Source organism: Xyrauchen texanus, chromosome 25 (genome assembly GCF_025860055.1).
Source record: "Xyrauchen texanus isolate HMW12.3.18 chromosome 25, RBS_HiC_50CHRs, whole genome shotgun sequence".
NCBI lineage: Eukaryota > Metazoa > Chordata > Actinopteri > Cypriniformes > Catostomidae > Xyrauchen > Xyrauchen texanus.
The window spans coordinates 35,401,591-35,413,036 of NC_068300.1; the positions used below are offsets into that span (position 1 = coordinate 35,401,591).

At 38.1% G+C, this 11,446-nt stretch overlaps 1 protein-coding gene across 1 annotated transcript in view; it reads left to right on the forward strand.

Annotated features, from left to right (window-relative positions):
• LOC127618452 (UHRF1-binding protein 1-like) overlaps positions 1 to 11,446 on the forward strand; it is a 49,816-nt gene extending 38,370 nt beyond the window's left edge. The window contains exons 16-21 of the mRNA XM_052090899.1: positions 1,561 to 1,706; positions 1,778 to 1,934; positions 2,794 to 3,062; positions 6,312 to 6,420; positions 6,546 to 6,631; positions 7,433 to 11,446. Coding sequence (XP_051946859.1) covers positions 1,561 to 1,706; positions 1,778 to 1,934; positions 2,794 to 3,062; positions 6,312 to 6,420; positions 6,546 to 6,631; positions 7,433 to 7,543 — 878 coding nt within the window. The 3' untranslated portion in view covers positions 7,544 to 11,446. The remainder of the gene's footprint in view (positions 1 to 1,560; positions 1,707 to 1,777; positions 1,935 to 2,793; positions 3,063 to 6,311; positions 6,421 to 6,545; positions 6,632 to 7,432) is intronic.

The following is an 11,446-nucleotide window of genomic DNA, read 5'->3' on the forward strand; positions in this document are numbered from 1 at the left end:
AAAGAGTACTCGCCAAATAAATGTACATGAAATGTTTATTTGAGTCTAAATTATTTTATTAGCTTACTTCTAAAAATCTCAGAGGAAGACAAGCAGGAAAGATGACATGGATGACCAGTCTAATATGACTTGATTCCCAGTTGTGTGATTGTTATTCAGAAATATCAGACCGCTTGATGGTGCCATTGACCAATAAGAATGGAGTACTCCAAAGAGATTTGTTAAACAATGTAATTTTTCTTTATAACCCAGTTATTTAAATACAGTTGCTTCACATTATGAAACACTTAAAAATAGGGTATCGCTATACCGATACAAGTATCAGAATCAGATTCAATACCGCGCTCATGTTCTTGTACTCATGCTCTTAAAAATGCTTAGATACCAAAAAGTCATATCATCTGACATATGAATGTCATTCCTTAAACAATCTGCACAGAAATTAATATCACGTTATTTCCTAGTGTGATTATTTAGTCTGTAAAGGCTACGATTAAGATTAATATATAGTTTGCATGTACTGCACGCTTCAAATGTTAGTGCTTGAATGTGTCGTCACCGGCTCCTCATACCTTTTTAGAGCTCCTTGTCTTATAAATGAAAACACCATCATGAGCATTGTGTGCTCTGTTTGTAGCAGGTGATGGCGAGTAGAGCACTAATTCACTTCAGGTGCGCAACACTTACAGACCACATATTTATTTAATGAAATAGCAGTCTTTTGCAGTTTAATAATCACATTGCGTCAAGTAGCAACCTGCTTTTCCAGAAGTGAGAAGCTTCCGTCAAAAACACATAGAAATGGAAAGGGCTTCACTCAAAAATTGGTGGCGTAGTGGGCTAAAGCACATAGCTGTTAATCAGAAGGTCACTGGTCCGATCCCCACAGCCACCACCGTTGTGTCCTTGAGCAAGGCACTTAACTCCAGGTTGCTCCGGGGGAATTGTCCCTGCAATAAATGCACTGTAAGTCACTTTGGATAAAAGCGTCTGCCAAATGCCTAAATGTAAAATTAAAGTTTCTGCCAAAATAAAAGCTCAATTTAAATGGAAAAATGTAAGACAGAAATATATCACTACTGTATAGTGGTCTAATATTCACTGTACTACTAATACTACTACTACTACTACTACTACTAATAATAATACTACTAATAATAAATCAATAGTAATTTTATTACATTTAAGCAGTGTCTCACATCTGTGATGCTCTGTTTTACAGCACTTAATTTGGCAAAAATTACTCCAGTGTTGTATTTTGGATCGTGCTTTGAGGTTCTGTATAAAAGTACTTCATTTGATACAAATAATACAATATTATGTTGAAAATGAATTGTTCTATTTTCATTTCATTACATGTTTAATGAATTTATGAGGCAGTCAGAAGTAGTATGCTCTCGTTATAATCAACAGAGCTGTCTTCACTGGAAGATTTCTGTTTGGAGTCGGGTTTTTAATATTAGGAGATTTTATTGTGGTACAAATGGTTTATAATGGTTAAAACTTATTACATGCTGCACAATTGTTGACAAAAACCTCACTCATCCATCTATGTTTCAGAGTCTGGTGTGGAGTCTTTGCGTCCTAATGGTACAGGTGTTCACTCATGCAGCGTTAGTCCTGCACCGGGTACAGAAGGAGGGTTATCAGCAGATAATCTCAGCAGCTCTCTGTCCCATAGCACTGAAGACATTGCTGAAGACATGGTGAGTTTTATCTAGACTAGGTTAGCTGTGTATATGTCTGACCTTTGATTGTGTTCTGTTGTTGTTTTCAGGTGTCTGTGTTAGTTTTGTGCCTGAGTCGGATGGGGTGCCTGATGGAGATGCGCGGTGAAGATAACGTGGTAGCGCTGGAAGCCCAGGAGTTTGTGCCTATACAACTTGGCAACCATAAAATCACTGACTTGCTGGTAGGACTGACACTAACGCAAGGTTAGGACGCTTAACTCGCAAGTAAACTACACTCAGAAGCTGTCCATTTCAACTACACAGTAAACATCAGTGTATTAATGCTAATGTGAAAGATTTATCTGTTTGGAGAACGGTGATAGGGAGGGGAGAGTCACATGGGGTAACCTCTTCGTGGTCGCTATAATGTGTGGTTCTTGCTCTCGTGGGGCGTGTGGTGAGTTGTGTGTGGATGCCGTGGAGAATAACGTGGGCCTCCACATGCGCTATGTCTCCGCATTAACACGCTCAACTAGCCATGTGATAAAATGTGCGGATTGACAGTCTCAGACACTGATGCAACTGAGATTCGTCCTCCACCACCCAGATTGAGGTGAGTCATTATGCCACCACGAGGCAATGGGAAATGGGCATTGCAAATTGGGGAGAAAAAGGGGAGAGAAAAAATACAGTGTCCCCGAAAATTGTATCACATTTATAATTATGCCTTATGTAATCCCATATATGTGCTTTACAGATATAAATTCATAAATACATCATATTAACCTCCAGTTAGACCAGTCGCAAAGCATTACTTATTCAAATGGATGTCAACTTTTTCTTTAACAGTATATAAACTGGTTATGTGTCTCTACAACCACCTCATTTAATTAATAATATGTGAAACACAGCATATAATCTGCTACTTTAAACATATGGTCATCTGGCCATCCCACATACTCATTACTCATTTCTTCTCCTTTTCTATGGTAACCAATTGTAAGTCTGTTGTTATCATGTTTTTAAGCACAAACCGACTGTATGCTACTTCTTCCATAACACAGCTTTAACAAAACATTCTCTCAGAATTTCTTAAATTTAAATATTTCCTCACTCCACACAGTTGGCTCTACCTCTCCCAGTGCTTCTTTATCACCGGAACCTCTCTCCGGCGCCCCGACAGTAGCAGTCAGATTGGAGATGGGGCCACGTGCAGGCAGACACTCCCTTCTGTCTGAAAGTGTGGGGTTCATAGAGATGTGTTTGACAGGGTGCAGAGCTGAGCTCCTGGCTTCTACCTTAAGTACTCTAGGCCCCTTCCTGGAGGATGAACTCGGTGCAGATACACAGCCAATGAGACTTTGGGTGTGGGACACTACAATTATACTAAAGGTGAGAGTGAGGAACGGACACTCTCATCCAGTTCAGAGCTAATGGTAGCCTAAAGAGATCCTGTTGCCCAACGAGTAGTGTATGGTGCTAGCAACACCTAGGATATGGGTTTCATTCCAGGGAGGAATACATGTAAACTTTAAACCCAAAAATGAAAATTCTCTCATCTTTTTCTTATCCTCATGCAATCCCAGATATGTATGACTTTCTCTCTTCTGCAGAACACAAACAAAGATTTTTAGAAGAATATTTCAGATCTGTAAGTCCATATAATACAAGTCAATGGTGACCAGAACATTCAAGCTCTAAATATCATTGTGGTTATATAAATGTCTTCAGAAGGGATATATTGGGGTGAGAAACAGATCAATATTTAAGTCCTTTTTTACTATAAATCTCCACTTTCACATGAAAAGTTATCTGTTTCTGATCTGTTTCTCACCCAAAGTGATTAGATCACATCAGAAGATTTGGATTAACATTTACATTTATTCATTTGGCAGACGTTTTTATCCAAAGCGACTTACAAATGTCCGGGAAAGTGGTTTGACTCCTCTTTGTGTTGGTACAACAAGGTGCCGCTCATTAGCTGACCACAGGCTTCTGGTGGGAATGTAGCTCTGCAGAAATTATTGTAGGTATGCTGAAGCAGACCCAGTAACTGTTCTGTATGCCAGCATCAGAGCCTTGAATTTGATATGTGCATCAACTGGCAGCCAGTGAAGATAGACAAGGAGTGGTGTAACATGCTCTCTCTTTGGTTCATTAAAGACCAGACGTGCTGCTGCATTCTGGATCATTTGCAGGGTCCTAATTGCGCATGTATGGAGGCCTGCAATGAGAGCGTTACAGTAGTCCAGTCTAGTTATGACAAGTGACTGAACAAGAAGTTGTGTGGCATGTTCAGAGAGAAGGGTCTTATTTTCCTGATATTGTAGAGTGAAAATCTACATGATCGTGCTGTCTTTGAGATATGGTCTGTGAAATTTAGTTGGTTATCGATGGTTATCCCTAGATTTCTGACCGTTTTTGAAGGCGTTACTGTAGATGAACCCAGCTGAACTGTGATGTTGTGTTCAACAGCAGGACTGGCTGGAATGTCGAGGAGCTCGGTCTTCGCTGGGTTAAGTTGCAGGTGATGTTTCTTCATCCAGGCCGAGATTTCTGCTAAACAGGCAGAGATTTGAGCAGTCACCGTTGTGTCGTTGGGGTGTAAAAACAAGTAGAGCTGTGTGTCATCGGCATAGCAGTGGAAGAGAATCCATGTGCCTGGGTGGTGGGTCCCAGTGATGTTGTGTATATAGAGAAGAGAAGTGGCCCAAGCACTGAGCCCTGAGGTATCCCAGTAATTAGCTGATGTGACTTGGACACCTCACCTCTCCAGGCTACCTTGAAGGACCTACCTGAGAGATTGGACATAAACCGGTCAAGCACAGTTCCTGTGATGCCTAGAGTAGAGAGGGTGGAGAGTAGGATCTGATGTTTGACTGTGTCAAACGCTGCAGAAAGGTCTGTGAAGTGGAATCTTCACTTTTGAAGCCTGACTGATTGTCATCCAGTAGCTTGTTCTGCGAGAGATAGGCAGAGATCTGATTGAATAGTGCCCTTTCAAGTGTTTTCGCCATGAATGAGATGAGAGAAACTGGTCTGTACTGTTCTACTTGTGTGGTGTTAAGTGCAGGTTTTTTAAGCAGTGGGGTTAATTAAGCCTGCTTAAATGTAGTAGGGGAACATGCTTGTAAGTAGAGATGTGTTAATTTTGTGTGTTAGTGCAGGTAGGATGGATGGAGAGATGGCTTGGAGGAGGTGGGAAGGAATGGAGTCAAGGGGACAGGTGGTGGGGTGGTTTGAGATGAGGAGTTTAGAGACCTGCTTGTCAGTCAGAGGAGAGAACATGGAGATATAAGAGCTACATACAGGAGGTGGGTGTTTGAGAGGGCGTGGTGCAGAGAATGTATTGCTGATTGCTGTAACCTTATTAGTAAATAAATGTGGCGAAGACATCTGCTGAGAAGTGAGGTGTCAGGCGGTAAAGGGGGAGGACAGAGGAGTGTGTTGAATTTTCTAAATAAACTGCGAGTGTCTATGGTGCTATTTTTCTTTCCTGGTAATAGGATGTTTTTGCAGATTTAATGTTATCTGAAAAAGATGCAAGCAGAGACTGATTCTTACCCAGATCTGCTGGATCTTTAGATTTCCGCCATCTCCTCTCAGCCGCCCTGAGGTTAGTTTGATGTTCACAAAGAACGTCAGAGAGCCAGGGGCTGGGCGGTGTCATGCGGCTGGCCTAGAGGAGAGAGGACAGATGCTGTCTAGACAGGTTGTTAAAGTAGAGCGTAGTGTGTCTGTGGCAGCGTTTACATCCAGGGTAAAAAATAACTTACCATTGGTAATAAGTAACCACTGGAGTCATATGGATTAATTTTAATGGTCGGGTCACCATTCACTTGCACTGTAAGTACCAACAGAGCAGAAATATTCTTCTGAAAATCTTTGTTTGTGTTCATTTAATAAAGAAAATCATACACATCTGGGATGGCATGAGGCTGAGTAAATGATGAGAGAATTTTAATTTGGGTTAACTATTCCTTTAATGCACTGTAATTTGCTTTGAATAAAAGCATCTGCCAAATTGATAAATTGTTTGTAATGCGCCTAGGCCTACATTGTGTGGATGACAGTGTGTCTACACTGCAATTGTGTGGCCTGATGTAACAAAATTAGATCACTCCCATTATAATCAACAAAGCTTTCTACATTGCTAGTAGTGAGATGTCTACAGGAATACAGTCATTGCATACAAACTGATTTAAAAGAATTAAGAATAATAATAAAAAAATACCTGCAAGCCAAGCATAGTGCTACTGTTCTTGAAGACAGCCTCGGCACGTGGTATTACAGCACAAAAACCTGTTTTATTCAATAACCAAGCACAATCTAGTTTAAGGTACTGTATGTGCAATCAGGGCTAAAATTCTGCTGTGTCTTGAGTATTTTAATTCAGTCATTGAATGCCTCCTTTCTATGTCAATTAGGCTTATTATACAGACAGGCTGCAACAGCAGAATAGAACATTGGGCACATTATTAGTACCATAGTGTTCTTAATAAAGTGCTCAGTGAGTGTAGATCATGCTATTATCACCAGATGAAAGCAGGCATAAGTCATTCTTGAAGAATTCCTGCCAGTGTAAGTTGTGGTGTAATATTTAGATATTAGTCTCTCTCTCTGTCTCTCTCTCTCTGTCAGGATGATAATCCTCATGTCTACCCGACTGCTCCTCAGCCAGTTCCTGTGCTCCTCTCTCTAGATGGCATTGTGCTGGAGCGTTTAGATGATGGAATCCTCAGCTTGAGATGTGAGTCCTTCCTGATCCTTCAGATATTATTTAAGTGACGATAACAGCTCAGATTACAAGATATCTTTGACCTGTTAACTGTTTGCTTCCTTTGTCTCACTCTTGCCTCACTATTACACATGCAGCTGCTCAAAGCCAATCAGTGATTGAGAAAGAAGTGGACAGAAAGACAACTGGCCAATCCTGCTCTGGAACTCAAGAGAAGAACAAGGTAATATATTAGAAAATTAGTTGACACAAATATGACTGGCTTAACTTCACAGGAAATGCTTTTGTGTAGGTAGCATTTTGGACGCTGGTACACCAGAAAAAAAATAATTGTCTTAGTACTTTTGTATTCTTTTCCAGTAAAAATATCTAAACTTCCTTTAAACAAGAAAAGAAAATTCCTTGAGAAGCAGAATGGCATAAGTCTTGTTTTCAGGGAAATGTAACACAATTTAGTGGTTAATGCTTAAAACCAGGAAAAAAAAACTTCCAGGTAAGTAAGAAAATGAGTTCTTTTCACTTTTAATCAAATTTGTTTCCCCTACCTCATTGGCAAAAAGTGTAAATGTTAATTTTGTTAGATTTCTCTAAAAACAGACAAAATATCTCATGTAGTTTTGCTTTTGAAGTAAATCTATCTTGTTTTAAGGATGTTTAGATATTTTTAATGGGCAACAAGACAAATTCTCAGTAAGATCATCGTTTTTTTGCATTGTATGCTGATAATCAGCAGAGGTTGATGGTTTTTAATATTAGGAGTTCTAAAATAAGGTTTAAAACTCTAAAACAAAAATTATTTTTCGTTGTTAGGGCTGTGTTAAGTGCAATTTTCCAGAGCTCAGCTACTATTTCTTTCGAGGACAGCAGAACACTCTCAAATGTCCACTGTAGCATTTGATATCTTAATTACACTTCTTAAGTCTAAAAATGTTTTAGTTTTCATGGATCGAGTCGTATTTTGCAACTTCACCTTTTAATCACATTAGTATGTTTCATATGTGTACCTGTTTCTCTGTTTGTGCAGTCTCTGGAGTCCAGGCTCGCTGATGTCCAGTCAGCTCTTGAGAAAGCTCTGTCTGACCGAGACCACCTCCTACAGGAAGTCAGGAAACACAACCCTTCCTTCACTTTATGAGCTTGAAAGGAAAAGTAACTAGACTTCAAACAAGGTGTAGAATAACTCATTTTCACCTTCTAGATATTCTATGACAAAGTTATTTTCTCTACCTTTAATCTCTCTAATGTCTGAGTGAGTGCAAGATCAGATGCCATCAAGATCTCTTCTTTCCGAGTGCTCTCTATTGAGTCTTCCCGCATAGTGACATTTTTCTGTTTGTGACAGAACCACACCAATACATAAACTTCGCAACTGGAGGATGACTGATGTAAACAAAGACTGATAAACTCTTTCACTGCCAGAGACCCCTCCCTCCTCACTTTTTGTCTGCGTGCTTCTCACACATGATCAGTAATTGTTAGTTTTACCACAGGATTGTGGAAAGCTTTGAGATTTTATACATGTGTCCTAGTGACTCTCCCTTTAGTATCACACCTGTGAAGCACTGGTAGATGTAAGCTCTGTTCCAAAAACCTAGTAAGCTGCCTACATAGAAAGCATTTTAAGTCATCATGTAAATTGCTGTAGTATGGTCTGTTCCAAAAGTTAGGCAGCCAAATTATGCAGCCTTCTAAGTTACCTTGTTCATGCCAAATTATAAGGCAACATTGCATGTACCTTTCATGGACAAAAATGCTCATTGATAATATTCGTGTGGTTTGCTTAGCAACATGCTACCATCAAACTATTGAAATCAACTGTAACTGTTAGTCAGTCTAGATTATCGTGTAGTTAGCTCAGCAACATGCTAACATCAAACTGTAAGCTCAAATCAAGTTAGAGTAACATGTTGTTAGCGTAGCAACATGCTACCATCAAACTATTGAAATCAACTGTAAACATTAGTCACTCTAGAGTATCATGTAGTTAGCTTAGTAACATGTGTTTTTGCCATGTGCTTGTATGATTGTTGAATGCATTTGTATTGCAATTAATTAACAATTGATTAGCTTAGTCGATTAAATTATTACCAACAACTTATTGATCATTGTTTAATCATCAACATCCCTAGTAGACAGCAGGGCAGCGTACTAGGTTTTCAGAACAGAGCCGTACAGTGAGTTTCTTATAGGCTGCTGTTTAGCTGCATCGATGAAAAGCATAGAGCAGGGGTTGGCAACCTTTATTACTATGAAGTCACTTGCACCTGCATACCAACCTACCTCTTGATGTAATCTTTCCTCTTGATCACACAGCGTGTTTTATGTAATTATAATGGGAAGCTAAACACTATTATAGTGTGACGAGACTGCATAGTCAACAGATGAGCGCAGTGCATGGAAGCCGTTTGTGCATCACTTTCAGTGAATTGAGCGACTAAAGGCATCCACTTTGCTTTAGTCGGTTCGGTTCAGCAGATGAAAGCCTACTACATCTCTTATTTGTTGCTTTTTGCTGACAGAGTAAAAGTTGACGTAAATAAGAAGGAACCGCTATCAATGCTTAAGATTTTCAACCTGGCATGCACCCTCATTAAACCACAGTGAAGGTGAATCTCAAAACTACATTTTTAAGGGAAAAGAACAAACATTTTGAAAAATGTATGACATTAAAAAATAAAATATTTCCCGTTAAAAAGGTCTCTCACTGTCAAAAAGGTTGCCAACCTTTGTTCTAGAGGATTGCTGATGTTTGAGTCATTCAAAGGACAAACTAAGCACTTTAAGCTTTTTGACTTAAATGCACTGTATCACAAATTGAGCTTTATATGAGATTCCTTGTACAGCAGACAGTACTTTTGTTAACAAAGTCATCCTATCTGTCAGGGTATCGAGATTACCTACTTGTCCACTAAAGTAGGAACACATTTGTCATACTGTACAGTACAGAATAGAAAGTAACACTTGCGCCAAGGCTAGTGTTCATATGTATTGTGCACAGGATTTTTGTAGGCCTGCTCTAAATGCTTTTGATTATAAATGTGAGATTTTCAGTATTACAATGGTAGCTTGTCAGTTTTTCATACACTCTAATACCCAAATCCCCTACACTAAATTTGTTTACATTGTAAACTGCTTTAAAACATTACATTTCTTTGGTTACAGTCTGTTACACTTAAATCACTTAAAGATGCACAGAAGTAATCAGTACGATTGGACAACAATATTAATTTAAATACATGTTTACTTGAACCTTTTTGAACATGTACAAATGAGGTGATGATGTATTTCTCCCTAGTTAAACATTTTAAGGAGATGAGATGACTGGGTAATATGAATAATGTTTTAGTAATGTAACATGTACTTAAGAAATTGTTTGAAGTACAGATGCTAAAGTGTACAGCATTTCATGACGTTTCAGGCATGTACATGGCTATCGCAAGTCTCACTGAATGTTTGTGGTAAAAGCAGTATTATGGGTCTAATGAATTGCCTCTATTAGTAATAAGTATAGAGATGATTTACTAGACTTAAGTTATACATTATTAGTATGGAAAATATTCATTTAAACAGCCATTTAAAAGTCAACAGCTGGAAGAATGTATGTTCTCTAGGCCTGTGTGATATCAACATCCACTCTCTGTTTTCAGATGTTTGTGCTGAATTATTTAAGAGCCAAGGTGTCTTAATGGAACCCATAATTATTGATTTATTGGTTACTGTGAGAAGTTGAATAACTTGAGATTACTCTATACTGGAGTGAAAATTAAATCAAGGATGCAAACTACTTGCCTTTCAGCTGAAGTCACCATTTCTGAAGCCAATTTTCCCAAATTGATCGGTACATTTTTTACATTTTTCTTTATTAAAATCACTTGAAAGGGTTACTTTAAGCTTAAACACTTAAGCACCTCTTTAAACCTCTCATGAGTTTGCATCCCTGTTAAATGTGTAGCATTTTTATACACTAAATATTATCTGTATTAGTGTATTGAGATGTCTGTCTTGGAAAACTGATGGATACAATTGACTAAAGTGTAGATACATTTTCTGTAGATGTAGTAATAGAAGGATTATTGTAATGAATAACTTCAGTGCATGGAAAACATTTTTTGTGTAGGTGTTTAAAGCATGCTTTACTTGAAATCTTTCACAAGTGCGACATCGTGTTTAGTAACTCCGAAATGATTTGATTTAGTGGAAAAGCATGTTACACTTCTCATTCAAGCCTTCCACTTTTAAATATATATATATATAACTTTGACATTTTTAGGGGTATTATTACTTGTACTGTTACACATACTGTAGATGAGTATTGCTTATGTGTATGATCAAATTATTTAGATTTTAAACTAAAAGCTTTACTCATTTTTATGATTGGTTTTAGCTGTGTAGTTGGTACTAAGTTTACTTTTATGTCTTTGTGTACAGTTAAAGCAAATAATCTGTATGATGAATGTTTAGGTCACTTGTTTGTTACACTTAAAGGTGTCAGATGATTTTGTTGTAGGCAAATGTTCTCAAGCACAGAAAGACTGGCCTGTTCATTTGTCTCTTGGCCTGGGGTGAAAGTTGTCTCTATAACTGTCATTGTATTTTGGCCTTTTGACTTCATGTGGATGAAATTGAAGGGTTTGGTTTGTCCCCTGACCTCTTCATTAAAGTAATAAGATTTCACATTTTTTATCACCACAATTAAAGTTATGGAACAAATAAGTAAAACTGATATTTTGTTGGTTCTGTGAACCATAACGATGTGCAAATATTCCACTGATGATTAATTCAATGTTTCTTATATTTAAAACCGTGTATCTTCTGTCGGTTGCTCGCTCTGATGAAATGTACATTACAGCATATTACAAAGCCTACAATGGATACAACGCTTCATTGGCGCTATTATAAATGAAGAATTTTCAATGCACTTTTTATTTAAACTGAGAAAACTGCATTACAGTGTTGTTTTAATACATCTTATTAGTGAGTAATGGATATTCAAAGGATTTGTGTATTTATTTGTCATCTTAAAATAAAATGTTCTGAA